This window comes from Lithobates pipiens, unplaced genomic scaffold (assembly GCF_037356315.1).
Source record: "Lithobates pipiens isolate NorthernLeopardFrog02 unplaced genomic scaffold, aLitPip1_a1.2 Scaffold_11, whole genome shotgun sequence".
Taxonomy (NCBI): Eukaryota; Metazoa; Chordata; class Amphibia; order Anura; family Ranidae; genus Lithobates; species Lithobates pipiens.
Window position 1 is genome coordinate 21,781,118 of NW_027507696.1, and position 19,981 is coordinate 21,801,098.

The 19,981-nt window shown below is 46.1% G+C and overlaps 1 protein-coding gene across 1 annotated transcript in view; it reads left to right on the forward strand.

The window, feature by feature from the left end:
- SPTLC1 (serine palmitoyltransferase long chain base subunit 1) overlaps positions 1-19,981 on the forward strand; it is a 116,589-nt gene that overhangs the window by 39,870 nt on the left and 56,738 nt on the right. The window contains exons 7-8 of the mRNA XM_077469804.1: positions 1,117-1,246; positions 17,987-18,076. Of these exons, the coding sequence (XP_077325930.1) occupies positions 1,117-1,246; positions 17,987-18,076 (220 nt within the window). The remainder of the gene's footprint in view (positions 1-1,116; positions 1,247-17,986; positions 18,077-19,981) is intronic.

Sequence of the window (19,981 nt, forward strand, 5' to 3'; positions counted from 1 at the left end):
TTGGGAGACCGAATTCCCTGTGCCTGGTGAGACTACCTAACGGTGGTCATTTTTAGTCGGTAAAGAGATTTATTACTCACTTGGGTATGGATTATCTTGGAAAAAGGATCTTTCTTCACCAATTCTCTCTTTTGGAATACTATTTCCACACTTTGGATAGAATTTTAAATTTATTTTTATTTTTTTTGGGCACGGATCTTCACTGGATTGGGACTTTTTTTGTTTTTTGTTTTTTTTTATCGCTGATTTGAAAATTGAATAAGATGCACTTTTATTTTTTGCATATGTTTAGTGTTGCAATTTAATAAGTGGTTTCATTATTGTATATGATTCATCCGGTATATTAGTTACCACTTTTTAGTTTTAATAATTTATTGTGGTATCTGCCTTTTAGTTTTTTAGTTTGAGAGTTTTTCACCATTTACTTTTTAATCATTGTTTTGTTTCAATTATTGATGTTGTTTTCACATTATTAGCGCTGCATCTATAATTATCACATTGCATTTGAGTTTTTTGTATTTAGACTTTTGGTGCTGGCAGCTTTTATTTATTTTCAATATATTTTTTAGTTTTTTATTTCTAGCGCAGCGTTAACCTTCGTTCTCATAATTTTTTTTTTTTTTTTTTTTTTTACACCTCCTAGATTACACAATATTTGTATATCCCCCAAATTCAGCTTTAAGGAGCTCTAAAATCATTTCCAATGCCCAATATTCTACTTCAGATTGGATTCATGGTCGCCATTTCTTAGGCTGGGTTCACACATATGCAATTTGGATGCGGGTTTCCCTGCATCCAGACATGACAGGAAACTGTGTCTGACTCTCAGTGGAGCTGGTTCACACACCTTCGGGGTGTCCACAGTTGCACTGAAAAAGGGTCCTGTGCATCTTTGGCTCAGTTTCAGGTCCGAAATGCAGGCGAAAATTCAGAGCTGATTCGCACCTGAAATGGATGTCAGGGACTCCCCAGACCCCCTGCTGCAAGCCACAGGTGCAGCTAGCATGGACCCGCCCTTAGTGTTTTTGTGTGTTGTGTTTTTTTTTTTTTTTTTTATTTATTTTATTTATTTATTTTTTTCCTACTTGTGCTGATGTTAGTTCTTTGCTTTTCCAGGGATGAAGCTGCATGCTTTGCAATTCAGAAGGGGCTGCAGGCATCAAGAAGTAGCATCAAGTACTTTAAACACAATGATATGAATGACTTGGAGAGATTGTTAAAGGAACAGGAAGTGGAAGATCAAAAGGTAAATTATTAATTAAATATACAAAAGATCTATAAATCTACTTGTTTATGTTGTGGTTGGATGTTTGCTTGATTTTTATCCCTTATATTGGTAAGTTGCTTTTTTTTGTTGGATTCTTCTAGCTAACAACAATTACAAACTTCTAAACTCTGGCAATGGGCCCTGCCCATTAAATAATTTTAATTATATTTAAAGTAGTGCTGCAAATATGTTTTTAATAGTGGTTCTTTTGTAAAGGCTGTTTAAGGCAAGGTTCAAACTTGTGCGGGTCATGCGGCTTGCATCTGTGTGGGCACAGCAGCTCATTCATTTGAATGGGCTGCTGCACCCTCGGGAAATGCGGCCTCATGGCACTATGCAATTTTGCATGCCCCGAAAACCCAATGCATTTTCTAATGCCTTGGGGTGCTGTTAAGAATTATAGGCACATCTGCAAAAAAGCAGTGCCTTTTGTCTGTGGCTCAGGGAATGGGTGCTGTTAGCATGCGATGCCCAATCCTTGTGTGTTAACCTAGACTAACACTTGCAAGACATTGAGATTTTATACATCAGAATGAATATAGATGTCTTTTCAGCGGATTTTTGTTCAAACTGTTTGCTTTAGAAACCAGTTCAAAGGTTTTGTTTATGAACTTGTGGAAGAGAGTATATGAACATCCAACTCTCAACTGTCATTTCTCCCACAACACTGAAACACTGAGCTTTTACATACAAGCAGGAAGTCTGTTAGCACGGTTTGATTTTCTTGGGCTAAAATCCCTTGTATGATGTGTTAAAACACGCATCTTGACACAACGCACTGACTAATGTATGTGCAATATGGTGTGTAGAGATATGCAATATAAAGTGCATTGCCATGCTTTTTGAAACCTTTACATAAATTTCAATAGCTAAAGACATCAGGAAAAAAATGCACCAAAAGTTTGAGCCATATACCTGTTATTTATCTGTTCGTTACATAGCGCAAATGGACAAATCTTTTACTGTGACTACTGTTTTTGCCCCGTCAGTCAAGGGATGTCAGGTGGAAGGCAAGTTACTGGACCACCCAGTGTGCAAACTTTGGTTTGCACCAAAAACTAGCTAGAATTTGCTCATTGTATGGCCAGTGATACCAAAGTCTAATTTTATTTTTCATTAAAAATAATAAACCTGTTATACTTACCTGCTCTGTGTAGTAGTTTTGCACAGAGCAGCCTGGACCCTTCTCTTCTCGGGTCCCTCTTTGGTGCTCTGGGCTCCTCCCTCCTGTTGCATGCCCCCACAGCTTGCTGTGAACCACAGCTCCCAGTGTCTAGACACTGAGCCTGGCCACACCCCCTCTCTCTCCTCATTGGCTCACTGACTTTCACAGCAGCTGGAGCCAATGGCGCCTTGCTGCTCTGTCAGCCAAAGAGGAGGGGAGTGCTGGACAGCCGAGTCTCTCCTGCAACATCACTGGATCTGGATGGACCTCAGGTAGGTATTGGGGGGGGGGGGGGGGTGAGGAAGCTGCTACACGTGTGTTTTTTTTTTTTTTTTTTTTTAATCTTATTGCGCGTGTGTTCCAAAGGGTGTGCAGCATAAAATGGGAAACAATTGCTTCCCACAGGACTGCAGTGTATATCCGCCCCGGCCGCTATGCATGACGCCCCAACGTCACACTGGGTGTGTTGGGGGTAGGGCATTCTTACTTGGACAGCTGACTCGCAAGCAGCCAGCGCCTGGGGGGGATACCCAACGCACGCTGGAGATGGAATCAACTTTGCTGGCGCCGCATCACCAAGAGGTGATGTCATGCACGGGGCATGACGCTGATGCAACCCGGAAAGCCCACCCAGTCCCCCAGTGACTTAGAGGGGAGGCACCGGTTGTGCATCATAGCTCCCAGACCAGGAACAGAACAGCCAGACAAAAACAACCATGCCTCAAAGAAAAAAAAAATCTTATTTGTAAAAAAAAAAAAAGTTTTCCCTGTATGTTGGCACTGGTTCCTTGCTGTGAATAAGACAACCTGCAGTACATGGCACACAATGCATATTTATAGACCGAGGAATTGGGAGTTATTCACTTTATTGTCGTACACCCTGCCATTTTAGCTCTGCTTTCAGCTCAAGAAATTTGGGGTTTTTGTAAACTTTTGTAACTTTTTTTTTTTTTTTTTTTTCCTCCTATCGTCTTCCAGGACTGCCTCTGAGATATAGGGCTCCTCCCTCCGGGACAGGAAACATGTCAACCCAATCAAATAAAAAGGGTGGTCCTCCAAGCCCTCCTCAGTTTTTTGTTTCCTGCCGGATGGGAAGGAGCATGTCGGAACTAGCAGGGGAGCTCCTTATCTCAGGGAGTGTCCTAGGCGAGCACCTGGTGGACCTAGCCCATAGCACCCCTCAGTCCTATGAAGGGGAGGAGAGGGTCGCTAACAGTCTCTGCTGCCACCTAACGTTCGGAGAGAACGGGACCCCGATGTGCGGCAAATCTCCCCACTATCTCACTAACCGCTCGTACCTGGCTGGTCGGATCGCAGGCGGGAGACTATCGGATCCACTGGCTGGCGTTCGGGTACTGCATGGAGCGGTGTGGTCGTAGGAACGAACGGCGTGATTGGGCGTAGTCTTTGCGTTCCAGCGTTCGGAAGTACGAGAGAGGCACTTCCGCCGGAATTGCGTAATCAGGGGGCGCCGCGGGACCTGTACCAGTCCCCAGGGCGCAGCAGTGTGGCTGTAGGGCTGTCTGGAGCGGTGTGAAGCCTCAGGGAGACTGAGTGAATACAGGAACTATGGAGGGCACAGTGGTGCAAGTAGACTCCGGTTCGGCAGGCTCCAGCACCTCCCAGGTAAGCTTGGTGAGGGCAGACCAGGTCTTACACTGGGGGGTTGAGGGGTCACTTTGACCATAGTACCCTCCCGGGGTGGGGAACCTGCTGGTGAGGGGGGCACTTCCTAGGCAGACCTTAAAAGCACAGTGGTGTGGGTCAGGGGAGGTCTTCTAATGGGAGCCTGTTTTTTCTCCTTTTTCAGGTCAAACAGGATAGAGCAGGAGATACCCTTGCCCAGAAGGAAATGTGCCGTGTGTGGGGCTAAGTTAGGCACAGGCTGGGAGAAGCCGATTTGCCCGGAGTGTGTCAGTAGCCTTGTCAAGGAAGACTCTGTGGCAGCTTGTCACAAAGTCTTGACATCCGTAAAGGATGAGATTGCATCTACTTTCCAGTCGTTTAAGAGTATGATGGACCGGATGCAGGGTCACTTTGTTTCCTTACCCAGGGCTGTTGGCATGCCTTCCTTATCTGAGCCAAGTCAGGAGGAAGAGGGGGATAAGGAGAGGGTCCCAAGGTCGCTAGCCTCCTCTCGGACAGGGTCAACTTCCGAGTCTGAGGGGGAGGAAGAGTCCCCTAGGGCATCCAGATACAAGTTATCTTTGGACGACGTGGGTAACCTTCTTAAAGCGATATATGACACTCTGGAAATCAGGGAAGAACAGGTCCAACTTTCAAAGCACGACTTGATGTATCAGGGGTCGAGTGCACAGAAAGACAAGGTATTCCCCGTTCACAAATCATTGATTGAGGCAATTTTGCTGGAGTGGGAGCAGCCAGAAAATAGGCCGTTTTTTTTTTTTTTTTTTTTCAGGCAGCCTTAAACGGAGGTTCCCTTTTGAGATGGATGTGGTGCGTCCCTGGAACAAGGTCCCCAAGCTTGATGCGCCTTTGGCTAAAGTCTCTCAGAAGACGGATTTGGCCTTTGATAACATGGATTCACTCAGGGATCCCATGGATAAGAGGGGAGATGTACTGCTCAAAAGGGCTTGGGATGCCTCTTCGATTGGGCTCAAACCAGCCCTTGCAGCCACCTGTGTGGCCAGGAATTTGGAGTGTTGGCTTACCCAGTTGCAGTCGCATATTTCAGCGGGTACTTCCAGGCAACAACTGTTTTAGTCCTTCTGTTGCTGTTCAAGGCAGTGGGCTTTTTGGCTGATGCCTCCGCAGAGTCAGTTAAACTAGCCTCTAGGTCTGCTGCATTAGTGAATGTAGCCAGAAGGGCCGTATGGCTTATGACCTGGACGGGTGACGCAGCTTCAAAGTTAAAGCTGTGCAGATTACCTTTTTCGGGGGACCACTTGTTCAGGCCTGGCCTGCAAGAGGCGTTAGAGCGCACGCAGGATAAGAAGAAAGCTTTCCCAGAGAAGAAAAAAGGCTGAAGGAAAGCGTTTTTTTCAAGGCACCAGGCAACAGAACCTGCAGGAAAGGGATGTTCACCCTAAGAAACATTGGTCGGGTCACATTGGTTTTATTTAATCCTCCTCAATCCACCTCTAAGACCCAGTGACTCCTGTGTCCCTGTGAGGGGAAGGCTGGGGAAGTTCCTCCCACAATGGGTCGCTTCAACCGAAAGCCTGTTCATACGTGATGTTATAGGGAACGGCTACAGGTTGGAGTGTCTGTTCCCCTCCCGAATTTTCAGGTAACCAGGTTACCAAGAGATCAAGAGAAGGCGAAGGCCCTGGGTCTTCTTTTGGGAGACCTGGTAGGCCAAAGAGGTATTGGTACAGGTACCCCAGGAGGAATGAGGCTTGGGTGTCTACTCCCACGTCTTCGTGGTAAAGAAGCTTTTGGGGAAATTCAGGCTGATCCTGAATCTACGCCCCTTGAACAGGTTCATAAAATACAAACTGTTCTGGATGGAGTCAATCTTTTAGGTAACCAAGTTTCTGTTTTTCGGGGTTGTCACGTGGCCACGGTGGACCTCAGGGATGTGTATTTACACATCCCGATTCATCCGGAGTCCCAGAGGTTTCTCGGGTTAGCAGTCCAGACAAGCATGGGGGTGGTACACTTCCAGTTCCAGGCTCTTCCTTTCGGGCTCTCGGCCTCACCAAGGATTTTTACGAAGGTACTGGCAGAGGCTCTGGCCCCCGTTAAGGCTCAGGGCTATAACGGTGATTCCATATTTGGACGATCTCCTGTTTTTATAGCCCATTCAGCCCAACAGCTGGAGAAAGACTTGCAGGAGGCATTGGTTTTCCTGCGTTCACTGGGGTGGCTGATCAACCAGGAAAAATCCCAGTTGACCCCCTCACAGGAGGTCCTGTATTTAGGGTACAGGATCTCTTCTGTAGAAATGAGGGTGTTTCTCCCGGGGGAGAAGATCAGGAATGTAGAGCAGGCGGTAGCCCAGCTTCAATCGGTTCGGGAAGCCCAGATCAGGGAGGTTATGAGAGTCCTGGGACTGATGACGTCCTGTTTTCCAGCGGTGGCTTGGGCAAGGCATCATCAGTGCCCATTGCAGAGTCTTATGCTCCGTTATTGGGACGGCAAGGAGCAGAGCCTGGATCAGGTTATGCCCCTATCCTCTGCGGTCAGGAGTTCTCTGTGGTGGTGGCGGGCCCAGGTCAACTTGGACAAGGGTCCTCCCTGGTCCAGAGAGGCCACGGTGGTGGTCACGCCAGTGCGTTTGGTTGGGGTGCCCACCTAGCTCAGGGGGCCTGGTCAAAAGTAGAGGCAGGCTGTTTCTCAAACCAGAAGGAGCCTCTAGTGATTTTGAAGGCGATAGAAGCCTTCCAGTCCCAGATAGAGGGGCGGGATCTGTAGGTCCGGTCAGACAACGTGGCAGTAGCTTATCTGAATAAGCGGGGGGGGGGGGGGGGGGAGACCAGAAGGGTCTTGCAGACAGAATTTTTTTATTGGGCCGAGAGGAACCTGTACTCAATGTCAGCAAATCATCTGAAAGGCTCTCGCTCTCAGAACTCGCTGGCTGATTTTCTCAGTTGGCAGAAGGTAGGCCAAGACGAGTGGTCCCTCAACAGGGAAGTGTTCGCGGTGATTGTGTCTTGCTTGGGCCGGCCGGAGATGGACCTATTTGCAGCAGAGGGCAACAGGAAGGTGACACAGTTCTTTTCCATTCACCCGCAGGATCAGGCCAGGGGGATAGACGCCTTTGCCAATCCTTGGCAATTCGGTCTTTGCTATGCCTTCCCTCCAGTAAGGATGATTGCAGAGGTTCTACAGAAGTTCTTAACAGAAGCTTCGGGCCTCATCTTAGTGGCACCTTTTTGGCCAAGGAGATCCTGGTTTGCCAGTCTGAAGAGGTTGGCCATTCATCCCCCTTTATTCCTTCCGATCAGGGAGGATTTGGTTTCCCAGGGGCCCATTCTACATCCTCAGATAGAGCGACTCAATCTTACGGCCTGGTATCTGAGGAACAGCTCCTAAGATCACAGGGGTTCTCAGAGAGTGGTTAAAACCTTGTTGGAATGCCGTAAGCCGGTAACCAGGGCGATTTACGCCAAGATAGGGAAAAGGTTTAACTCCTGGTTTCGGGAACAGGGAGTGAAGTATCTCGGGGTACTGGCAGTCTTAGATTTTCTTCAGGCGGGGGTACAGTTGGGGCTTTCTATCAGTACCCTAAAGGTGCAGGCGGCGGCGGCGGCCTTAAGTGTTTTCCTTCAGACCTCTCTCCAGCAGAATCCTTTCGTCAAGAACTTCTTCAAAGCTCTGGCTAGATCCAGGCCAGTGAAGATAAAGACTTGCCCTACCTGGGATTTGTCCTTGGTCCTTAGTTCCTTGACCCGAGATCCCTTTGAGCCCTTAGAGCAGGCATTCCTTTAAATGGATAGTACTGAAAACAGTTTTTTTTTTTATAGCGATCACCTCAGCCAGAAGGGTGAGCGCTCTGCAAGCTCTCTCGATCAGGGAGCCGTTTTTGTTAATTTTTAGAGGACAGGGTAGTACTTAAGACTGACCCTAGTTTTCTCCCTAAGGTTGTGTCTACTTTTCATAGGACACAAGACATTATTTTGCCAACATTTTTTTTCCAACCTCAGACAGGGATGAGTTAAGATCTTTGAGGATGTTAGAAAAAGCCTTTTAGTTTTTTCTGGAAGCCACTAGGGACTTCAGGAAGTCAGATTTACTTTTTGTTAATTTTGAGGGCGCTCGCAAGGGCTGCAAGGCGTCCACATCGTCTATCACCAGATGGATAAGATTGGCGATAGTTAAAGCTTATGAGTTAGAGGGGAAGTAGGCTCCCTTAGTAAAGGCACATTCTACCAGGGCGGTTTCTGTTTCATGGGCAGAGAGGGCTGGAGCCTCTCCGCAGGAGATCTGTAAGGCAGCAACTTGGTCGAGCTACTCTACATTTGCAAGACATTACCGTCTGGATTTACTGTCTGATAAGGAACAGACTTTTGGACGTAAGGTCCTCCAGGTAGTGGTCCCGCCCTGACAAGGTGAGTTCCTTGCTTATCATCTCAGAGGCTGTCCTGGAAGACGATAGGAGAAAACCGGAGTTATACTTACCGGTAACTCTCTTTCTAGTCAAACATGACTGTCCAGGGTAACGATCCCAGTAGAGGGCACTCCTGCATTTAAGGACCCCACGGACAGGAAGGCCGAGGCAGTGGCTTGTTCCTTGTTTACGGTTGTGGGGTAAACCATGCGACCAGGACTGGCATCCGCCCTTGTTTCGCAGACACTAAGTGGGCAAAACTGTTGCACCGCGAATTGGGAGAACAGGCTTTTCCTGTCTGCGTGGAACTAGCAGACCAACTAGTGCAAGGCCCTAAGTACATTTGTGACGCAGCCCTCTGTTATACAGGGCTTCAGTGTCAGCTGTGGTGCTGAGGCGCCTGATTTGGTTGAAATGCTGGTCTGCCGACCAGGCATCCAAAAAAAGCCCTGACGGATCTTCCCTCTTTGGATGACATTATTAAAAATGCCACAGGTGGTAAGAGTACTCTACTTCCACAGGCCAGGAAGGCTAAGGAGCCACACCATAGGCAAGGGCCCTCTTTCTCCGCTCACAAACTGCTTTTTCGTCCGCCCAGGGCTTCGACCAAGTGTCCCCAGCCCGACAGGACGACTTCTGAATGACCAAAGTGTCCCTGGAACCGCAAGCCTGCGAGCAAAAGTGCTACCGCATGAAGGTTTTCCCCCACCCGCAACATGGATGGTGGCTCGCCTTCAGGAGTTTGCAGCCCGGTGGACCTCTCGGCTGTCCAACCAATGGGTCTGCCATCTGAATTCCTCCGGCTACAAGATAGAGTTCCTCTCTTGGCCGCAGAACAGATTCTTCCCCTCCAGCATACCCGTACTCCCGGCTCGCCGGGAGGCCCTTTTGGGGGGGTGATAAGGGACCTGCTGAGTGGTGGGGTGATAGTACCTGTTCCGGACTCGGGATGTTTCCAAGGGTTCTACTCAAACCTATTTGGACGTACTCCTTCCTTCTCGGGGACTACGATCTTGGATCTAAAAGCCCTCAATTACTTTGTGAAAGTACAGAGGTTCAGAATGGAATCAGTTCGCTCAATAGTCACTGCACTCCATCAAGGGGACTCCGTGGCATCCTTGGACATCCAGGGTGCGTACCTGCACATACCCATATGCCTCCGGCATCATAAGTCTCTGCGATTTGCAGTCGGGGAAGCCCACTACCAGTTTGTGGCTCTCCCTTTTGGTTTGGCATCAGCCCCCTGAGTTTTTACCAAGGTATTGGCTCCTGCTTTGGCATTGCTTCGGCAACGCAGGATTGCAATTGTGGGATACCTAGACGATCTCCTCCTGAAGCATCTTCCACCTCAGAGTTAGAGGAAGATCTGGCGATCGCCATGCAGGAATTTGGGTGGCTGTTGAACCTAAAAAAGTCGGTGATTGTACTGACTCAGCGTTTGGAGTACCTAAGCTTACTGCTGGACTCCATGAAACCGAGAGTGTTTCTCCTTTCAGACAAGCTGCAGACTCTCAGAGCCGCGGCAAAACTGCTGATGAACCGCAGGTGGTCATCGCTACACTTCTGCATGTGAGTCTTGGGACTCATGGTGGCCCCCTTCGAGGCAGTACCGTATGCCCAGTTTCACACCAGAGTCCTGCAGAAGGAGATTTTGACAAAATGGGACAAATCTCCGTTATCCTTAGATCGACAGATTCAGGTGAGCCAGTTAGTCAGGGATTCCCTGCTCTGGTGGCTGAGGTCCCCGGCACTTTGGTCTGGGAAGTCCTTCCTACCTCTGAAATGGACAGTGATCACAACGGATCGCAGACCTAGTGCGTCTGGTGGCAGCCGCCCCTTGGCGACTGCCATTACGAGAAGACCTTCTGTCTCGAGGTCCAATTCTCCATCCTGCTTTACCATCGCTGGTTTTAACGGCATGGCTATTGAGAGCCAGGTGTTGAGGAACCGGGGTATTTCGGACTCGGTGATCCCAACTATGCTGAGAGCGCGAAATTTTCTCGGAAGATATATCATCGTACCTGGAAGGCCTACATCTCTATGTGTGAGGAGAAAGGATGGCATCCGTGCTCCTTTTTCTATGTCCAGGGTCCTGCTGTTTCTTCAGCAAGGAGTAGACCAGAAATTGGCTTTGGGCACCATTAAGGACAAATATCAGCTTTGGCTGTCTTTCTTCAGCGACCCCTGGCGTCTCGCTCTTTAGTGAGCACTTTTTGTTCAAGGGGTCCGACCTGTAGTTCCTCCCTCCAGTGCATCCACCGTTACCCCCGTGGGATCTGAATCTGGTATTATCTGCGCTTCAAAAACGGTCATTTGAGAATATCAGAGAGATTCCCCTGTTGACTCTTTCCCAGAAAGTGGTCTTTCTAGTGGCCATTACATCGGTCAGGAGGGTTTCAGAACTGGCGGCCTTGTCCTGCCAGTCGCCCTATCTGGTTATCCACAAGGATAAGGCGGTGTTGCGCCCACAACCTTTTTTTCTGCGGAAGGTGGTTTTGGTGTTTCACATCAATGAAAACCATTGTGTTAAACCTCTCTGTGTCCGAAGCCGACACATCCTAACGAGGTGGCTCTCCATTCCCTGGATGTGGTTCGGGCTCTGAGAGTGTATTTGTCTGCCATGGCTCCCTTTCAGTGGCTGGTCTGAAAAAAGGAATGGCGGTCTCGTCAGCCACCATTTCCAGGTGGATCAGACAGATTGTATACAGGCCTACGCCTTGAAAGGGCAGGTGCCCCCCTTCCCAGTCACAGCCCACTCCACAAGAGCAATCGGAACGTCTTGGGCCTTCCGACATCAAGCGTCTGCCGCTCAAGTGTGTAAAGCGGCGACTTGGTTGTCTGTTCACACTTTTACGAAATTCTAAATGGTAGATGTCAGTGCATCGGCTGATGCCTGTTTTGGCCGCAAAGTTTTGCAGGCGGCTGTATAGTTGCAATTGCACATACAATTTTCTCCTGTTTTTTTTTTAGTTTTTTTTTTTTTTTTTTTGGGTAAAAACGCAATACTTTTAAGTTAATGCACTGTTGCATTTGTTACCGCAGTTCTGGTGGGGTTTGAGGGTAGTGTCTCTCTATTGAGGAGCACCCTGTTTTTTTTTGTGGGTACAAAGGTTTGGTTATCCCACACACTGGCCGTTTTTTTTTTTTTTTTTTTTTGTGGGTAAAGTTTTATACTAGTTCCTACATGCCATGGTAGGTGACGTTTTATGCTGTTTTCCCACCCCTTGTTTTGGCACTGCTTGGGGACGACCCAATGGCTAAAGAGGGGAGCTGTGTCAGTCGGTGAATTACAGAGAAAATAGGATTTTTTTGTACTCACCGTAAAATCCTTTTCTCTGTAATTCACCGACTGATACAGCACCCGCCCCTCCTATTTTTCTATGTTATACTGCTTGTTGACGTACTGAAGCTGCATGGCAGGCTGAGGGGTTGTTGCCTAATGGACCGCCCCTTGGAAATTAGAGCTAACTGGACTAGGGCAATGAATAACCAACACGACCCTGTATTTCAGGATGGAGCAGGTGCCTTCATTCATGGCTAAAGGCTTGGGCAGCAGAAGCTGCCTATAAAAGGCATCTCACACTTATGCCCATCCTTTTTCTGAGACTCTTGGCTAATTTATGAAAATAGTCACATGTAGCAAGGTTTTGCTTTATCGGAAGAAAGGTACCAAAACTGTCCTTTTTTTATTAGGCACCTCTATCTCCTGTAAATGCAGAGCACCTGCACACTCTAACCAGGCTTGGCCCACACAGTCCACCAAGCCTTTCTGAAAGCCCTTATCACAATGAAGCGCTGCAATCAATCATAAGAGCGGCGGGAAGTCTGTTGCAGTTTACATCATTCTGGGTTGCAGACATCCCAGACCTCTATGTTCAATCAGTGATTTTAAAAGGGTACACAATGGATTTCAAAACTCACAGATTTCTTCTTTCAAGTCAACCGAAAAAAAATTCCAGTGACAGATATGCAGAATGATCTGAACCAACTCTTGCTCTGGGGAGTTGTACCAGTGCGATCACAGGACAGGTTAGGGGAAGTCTAACCTGTTCATGGTACCCAAGCCCAAGAGGGAGTATTCACCCTATTCTGTGCATAGAAACTCTCAACAAATTCCTTCTAATTCCAAAATTTCTCATGGAGTCCACAAGGTCAGTAGTTTCTATCTCTAAGTCAAAGGGAACAAATTGCATCTGTGAACATTGAAGTTTCTATCTCCTTGTTCCCAATTTACCCATGTTATCAGTGATTTCTACTCTTTGCCGTTTCATGCTACTATTACAACTTTGTCACACTGCCCTTTGGCCCAACCCTATTTTCCCAGGTTGTTCTCAAATGTCTTGGCACCCTTGCTTGCCCACGTTATAACTCGGGGCATTTTAAGTGACAAGATATCTAGCTGACCTTTTCCTGAAGGATTTGTCTCCCCTACAAATCTCTACAAATGTTCAAAAGACAGTTCAGCTGCTCCAGGCTTTTGATTGGGTGATCAATTTGACAGACCTGCTCTGCAGCATTCCCCACACCTGGCATACTTGGATTCAAGAGGAGCGACGTGCTGACATCACTGCATACTGCCCTGGACCTGGAAGACACGGGCAGCCTATAAGACCCGGCTGGCTTGTTGATTTTAATAGCAGCGCTTATATGAAAGAACGCTTGTAAGTGCAATCTTTTATTTTAATAAATATTTTGTGTATGAATTACACTGTGGAGGCATTTTTGTTTTCCACATGGGGGAGGAATATTGCCTAGAATACCTTGGTACCATCTGGGAGTCGCAGTTGTGGGACTACCCTCCTGACTCCTAAAGTGAACCCCTGTCTGTGAAAGAAATTTCAAGCGCTTGCAGATCTCCCTAAAAAGAGATCTCAGAATCTGGTAAGTGACAGTGTGAACAGTGATGGAGGATTTTTTTTCTTGGAATCTATCACCATTTTGTGTGTGTGTGTGTGTGTGTGTGTGTGTTTGTTTTTTTTTTTTTTTTTTGTGATGTCACGATTAACAGACTACTAATGATTCAAGCATATTTGGAGTATTTTATATTATATATGGTTTTGGATCGGATCTCCGGGACTCTATATATTTACTGTTCAAGTAATCACCCATTCACTTTGAGATAATATCATTTCACTGAGTGTTCAAATTTATGTTTCACTAAGTGTATGTGTTCTTGGTGGTAATTTTATGTAAAACTTTTTACAGCGCAGCTAATAGGTTTGGAATACTTGGATTCAACCCTGGACACATCCCAAGCAAAAGTCTTTCTTCCAAAAAATAAAATAAAAAATTCTTTCTCCTAAAAGCTCAAACTCAACTGTGATCCAAGAGAAATCCCACAGTGACGCTTGCTATGAGAGTTCTGGGTCTAATGGTGGCCTCCTGCAAGTCAGTACCTTTTCACCCAATTTCAGTCAAGTACTCTGCAGCTAAATCTTCCATCAGCATGGAAAAGCGAAGCATGCTCTTTCCCTGATCTAGCAATGCTCCTATCCAGTCAGACAAAAACTTATTTGTCTTGGTGGTACACCACTGTAACTCTAACACACAGTCGGACATTCTGACCACAAAATCCGTCAGAAAAAAATCTGACGGATTTTGTCCAAAACTTGTGTCGCATACACACGGTCGGACAAAGTTGTCTGGAATTCCGATAGTTCGGAAGGTGGTGACATTCGTTGCGTACGACGGGACTACGTAGAGGTTAGTAGCAAATAGTTTTGGTCTCGTAATTTGATCTGAGCATGTGTGGCACTTTGTCCGGACCTTTTCCGTCAGAATTTCCCGCCGTGTGTACAGGTGTGTCTGTTAGACTGGGGAGGATCCTTATAATCCTTGATAGTTAGGCAACGTGGTCAGGAGAAGAAGCTAAACTTCCCTTCAACCTCTTGGAACTAAGAATGCTCAGGTTGTCCGTCCAGTACTGGACCCTTCTTCTAAAGGGACACTCAACTCTGGTGCAGTGACATTATCAGTCATCAAGGGGCACAAGGAGCTTGGCTGCCTTGAAGGGAACAAACCGGATTCTCTTATTGACAGAAAATCATTGCCCAGCAATTTCTGCTGTTCACATCCCAGGAGTGTGGATAGCTGGCAGGTAGATTATCTCAGTCACCATCTCTTGGATCAAGGGGAGCGGTCTCTTCATCCACATGTGTCCAGTCTCATATGTCTAAATGGGTACATCCTAGACTCCAGAAAGAACAACAAACCTCCACTAAGCATAAAATGGAGCAGGAAGTTGGTGATTTTCTTTTGGCACCAAAATGGACTAGAAGAATCTAAGTACACAGACATGCTCTGACTTCCAGCAGACAGCACCTAACTTCTTCCCAACAGACCAAATCTGCTATTTCAAGGCCCTCTAATCCACCTTGCTTCAGAGTCTCTCACTTTAACGACATGGCTGTTGAAACCCAGGTCTTAAAGGATAGAAGGGTTTCCGAGTCTGTAAATCCTACCTTGCTGAAGGCAAGAAAGGCGGCATCCGGGAAGAACTATTATGGTACTGGGAAACTTTGCCCGGTGCGAGTGCAGTCAGTTCTGCTTCAGAGATTACTCTGTACCACACATTCTAGTCTTCCTACAGGTCTTGACCAGAATCTAGCTTTTAGCACCCTGAAAGGGCAAGTATTGGTCTTATCCATTTTCTTTCAAAGTCCTTTGACTTTTCACTTCTTTGTAAAAAAACCTTTTATTTAAGGTGTTTCCAAACCGCAGCACTAACTTTAACAGTTTGCATATTCTGCCTGGGTGGGTTTCCAATTTCCCCCAGGTACTCCGGTTTTCTTTCACACGCCAAAGACATGCTGGTAGGGTAATTGGCTCCTGTCTAAATTGGCCTGTGTATGTATGAATGTGAGTTAGGGACCTTAGATTGTAAGCTCCTTGCGGGCAAGGATTGATGTGACTGTACAATATATGTGTAAAGTGCTGTGGAAATTCATAGCACTATATAAGTACCTAATAATAAATAAAATGAATGTTAGGCCCCTCTTGCAGCACGCCCTGCTTCCCTTGGACCTTAATTCGGTTCTCTCTGCCCTGCAAAAACCACGCTTTGAACCCACCATGGATTTTCCTTAGTCTTTTGGCAGTAAAGTAGCCTTTCTGGTAGCTATTGGGTCTGTCAGATGTGTCACCGAATGGCCTTTCCACTTACTATACAACATCAAGGTTGTATTATACCCATCCTCTCTTCCAAATGCGGTTTCAGCATTCCATCTCCATGAGGACATTATTCTGCCATCCTTGTGTCCTGTTTCTTGGCATCCAAAGAAATGCTCTTTCATTGCCTGGATGTAGTCAGAACAATTAAAATGTACCCAAAAGCTGTTACTTGCATTATACAAACTGATTCCTTGTTTGTTCTTTCCTCCAAGACCTTGCAAGGGTCGCCCCGCTTCAAAATCCACTATTGCACAGTGGGTAAGGAGTTTAATTACATGAGCCTATGCCTTTTTAAAGTAGTTGTAAAGTCGCATGTATTACTTTGATTCTTTGTTTTTGGTCAATGTTCAGTACAGTGTGTGTGTGTGTGTGTGTGTGTGTGTGTGTGTGTCTTCCTAAAATTACAATGCTAAATTCCTGCTTTGCAGAGCCCGGCTGTCCTTTCATGTTACCTCCCATAACCGCGCAGGAGTATATTTTTATTCAACTGCTTGCTGACCGCTGGATGACGATGTACATCAGCAGAATGGCACAGCTGCGTAAATGGGCTTACCCGTACATCCCACCATCGATGCAAGCTAGTGCGTGCACGCCATGGAAAAAATAGGACCAGGGGATAGAGATGTGAAGATGCAGGGAGAGATCAAAGGGTTAAGACTCGCCGTATGAACAGAGAGATCCTGTTCCTGCCTAGCCTAACAGGATAGCGATCTGCCTTGTTTACATCGGCAGAACACTGTCCTGTCTCTCTGGGGAGTGATCATGGGTGGCCGGCAGACATTGTGTCTGCTGGACCTACCGATTGGCTCTCCCCCACTGGCTATTAAAAAAAAAAAAAAAAAAAAAAATGACGTACAGGTACGTTGTTTCATGCAATGGAGCTGACCTGTCGCAGCATATGTATATGGTTAAAGGATAAGTTCACCTTTTTAATAAATAAATGCACATCTTTTTGCAGGTTAAAAAAAAAGTGTGCATGTATTTATTTATTTCCTTGAAGTCTGAAAAGCATTGCACTCACAACCATCAGATTGCAGCTGAGCAAGGCTGCAGCTGCTGGAACATATTACATATACATACGAAACAGATATAACATGTTACAAAAGGTGAACAACTTCTCCTTTTAAATTATTGGTAATCTTTGTATTTTTAGTGCAATGTAGAGTAAGTGGGATGAGTGTTTTAATCTTTTTTACATAATCAATTTATTAATTGTTTTTTTTTTTTTTTTTTACTACTACAACTTCAAATTTAAATTATAGGGAAAATTTTGGGTTCCTACATGCAGTAGACTTTGTATTGGCAAGTTTGTTGACATAGGAAATTATTTTGAAGCAATATGTTCATAGTTGTTCCACTGGGAAAAATTATCTTTTATGGAAGCCTTTATATTAAACACACTTTAACTGATGTCAGTTTATAGCAATAGTTACAGCTAAATCATGTATCCATGTAAATTTCACTTGTGGCAGTATATGATAATTATTTGACTACTTTACAACACTAGAAAAATGAGGCCTAGTAACCTCAACTGGCCAATAAAAGTAGAAGTAATAATAACTTCTTTGGATACAAGGTCAGTCTCTTTTTTTTTTTTTTTTTTTTTTTCTTTTCTTTTCTTTTTCTTTCTTTAATGTGGTGTAACAAATGGCATACAAATGGAACATGAGGATTTAATGTACATGACTCCAGTAAAGAAGTAAATTATCCCACTAGGTAAAGCGCTTGTGTCTAAAATGCTGAGCTTAAAAAATATTATCATGAAAACTGTTATCTGCATTGTTTTGTCTACTTCGCAGCAAGAAGAGAAATCACAGTGGTGATAGCCTACTGGCCAACACTGCGAGAGATCACACACATGTTCTTGTAAACTTTACGGGTAACAGATTTGTATAATTACTGGCATTCCTGTGTATGGGCCAGTGCTTGGAAGAGTGATGTTTAAAGGCAAAAGAACTCTGACAAAGTAAATATAACAAACGCGCTGATTTATTGCCATTTCTGCACTCCCGCTACACCCCCCCACACCTTCTTCCTTTTTTTTTTTGGCTTTTGCAAGCTGGGCTTGGAAACCCTTGTGCCAAGAACATAGTGTTGCATGATAAATGGCCACACTGATGTATACCATTAGTAAAGCTCACATTGTTTGTGGCTGACAAAAATGTACAAGACCCAACATGGGAATAGTAAACCGTGAAACTGGAAAAATATGCGACAGATTAGAAAATAAACATTAAAGGAATGCCAATAAGTGAAGAGTGTCTTTTTAGTGCATCAGACACTGAATATAATAAAGTATTGCTTGTTTGTTTTATTGCGGTATTTTTTTCCTGTGTTCTGTTAAACCATGAATTGCTTGTTTGTTAATCAGAATCCACGCAAGGCCAGAGTGACAAGAAGATTCATTGTTGCAGAAGGATTATATATGAACACAGGTGACATATGCCCTCTCCCACAACTGGTAAGTAGGTTTCATGTCTAGGTTAGACTTTGACATCTATATCTTATCTGATATATTCAGGTGTGTGTGTGTGTGTGTGTGTATGTGTATATATTTTGTAGCACAGTAGGTGTGGGAAAGTGGGTAATGTGACTGAGGGGCAAGATAGGAAGGAGAGTGCTATGACTGACAATCGGAGGGAGTGCTGTGACTGGTGAGGGGGTGAGTTGAGGGGGCTTTGTGACCGCCCGCAGACCCCAACAACCAATGGCCAGGGTTGTCGGAAAGAGGCCCTTGTCCTCCTCAACATGGGGACAAGGTGCTTTGGGGTGGGGGGTGCAAGGGCCCCCCCCCCCTCCATGTTAAGGGCATGTGGCCTGGTACAGTTCACTCGTCCCCACACCCTTTCCTGACCTGCTGGGCTGCGTGCTCGGATAAGGGTCTGGTATGGAAAATTGCATGTGGGGTTCCCCTTAATATCCATGCCAGGACTGGTATGCTCTTGGAGGGGGAACCCATGCCGTGTGTGTGTGTGTGTGTGTGTAGTTCCCCATAAAGATTCATACCAGACGCAGTGTCTGCATTGTTGGGATCAAAGTCTGATCCCCGTTGAAGTCAGACTTTAAGTCGCAGGGCAAAGTCGGACCCCTTTTCGGAAAGAATTCAGTCAAAGGTATTTAGTAAGAGGCATGGTAAGTTTTCTTGATGGTTTTCGGAAAACGTGAAAAAAAAAAAAAGTAAAAAATGAAAACTTATTTTTTATTTTTTTTATTTTTTTACACAAAGTTGTCCATTTATAAGATATTTCTCACACACGGCATGTACATAGCAAAAAAGACACCCAAAATGACATTTCTCTTTCGTTCACGGACTGACACAGCTCCATTTAATTTTGACCATTCACCTTCAGGAGAGGACTAGGCAGAACATGTTATACATGTTAAGAAACCGAACTTTACAGTTCCGCCCAGGGGGCGGTCCCTCCTGTAATAACCCCTCAGCCTGCTTCCTGCAGCTCAGTTTTTTTGTTTTTTTTCTGCCTAGTGAAGGAGATGGACCTAGGATCCCTGCTGGACCATCGGTCCTGGGATTTTTTATTATTTTGTTTTGCTGAATGGTTGCCTTTTGCGCAAGATTTTAAGAACCTGTTATCTATCAACAGCTGGCTGGGTGACAGGCTGGATAATCTAGATCCTTGTAGTCTCCCCAGCCTGGCCATCGAGCGTGTGCAGACCCTAGCTACTCGCTGGGTCGGGCATGACATGCCCCTCAGGCTCCAGGGGCGGCCGGTGAGCGCAATGCTCCGGGGCACACATATGACCAGACTACCGATGTCTTTGTCACAGTGTGCAGTTGCCAGCAGCCACCCAATACTGATTGGAGAGTGGGTCTTTGATGGGATGTCCCCAGCTCGTCCGGATGGTAAGTACAGCTCTCCCTGCCTCGGCGGGATTGATCAGCTGGGTATTCCCTGGGAGGTCGATTAGGGGGTCCCTCTCCTCCCTCTCTTCTCTCCCTGTCCCCATTTTCTCTGACCTCCCTCCCGTGGGGAATGCTGCATGATGGGCTGCTGAGCGGTGTGTGTACCTGTAGCCAGGGGTCCCCTGGGGGCTCTCACCTTAAATGGGGGGCTGCGCTGAGTGGCTGTGTGCCTGGGTGTCTGGAGGTCTGCATGTGCTGATTTCCATAGCGTTGTCCTGCCACCATTTTCTCTGTCCGTTCACTGTGTACAGTTGTTTGTTGGCCATTTTTGATGTGCCTCAGTGGAAAGCATAGCCAGGGGCCATTTTTCTGTAGCTTGGCTGCCATTTTCTCTGTGATTTATGTCCTTTATACAGGGTGGCCATTTTGTTGTAGTCCAGCACGGTTTTTATGCTTGGCGCTGGTCCCTGCTGCTCAGAACAGCGTGGTTTTTCACTCGTGAGA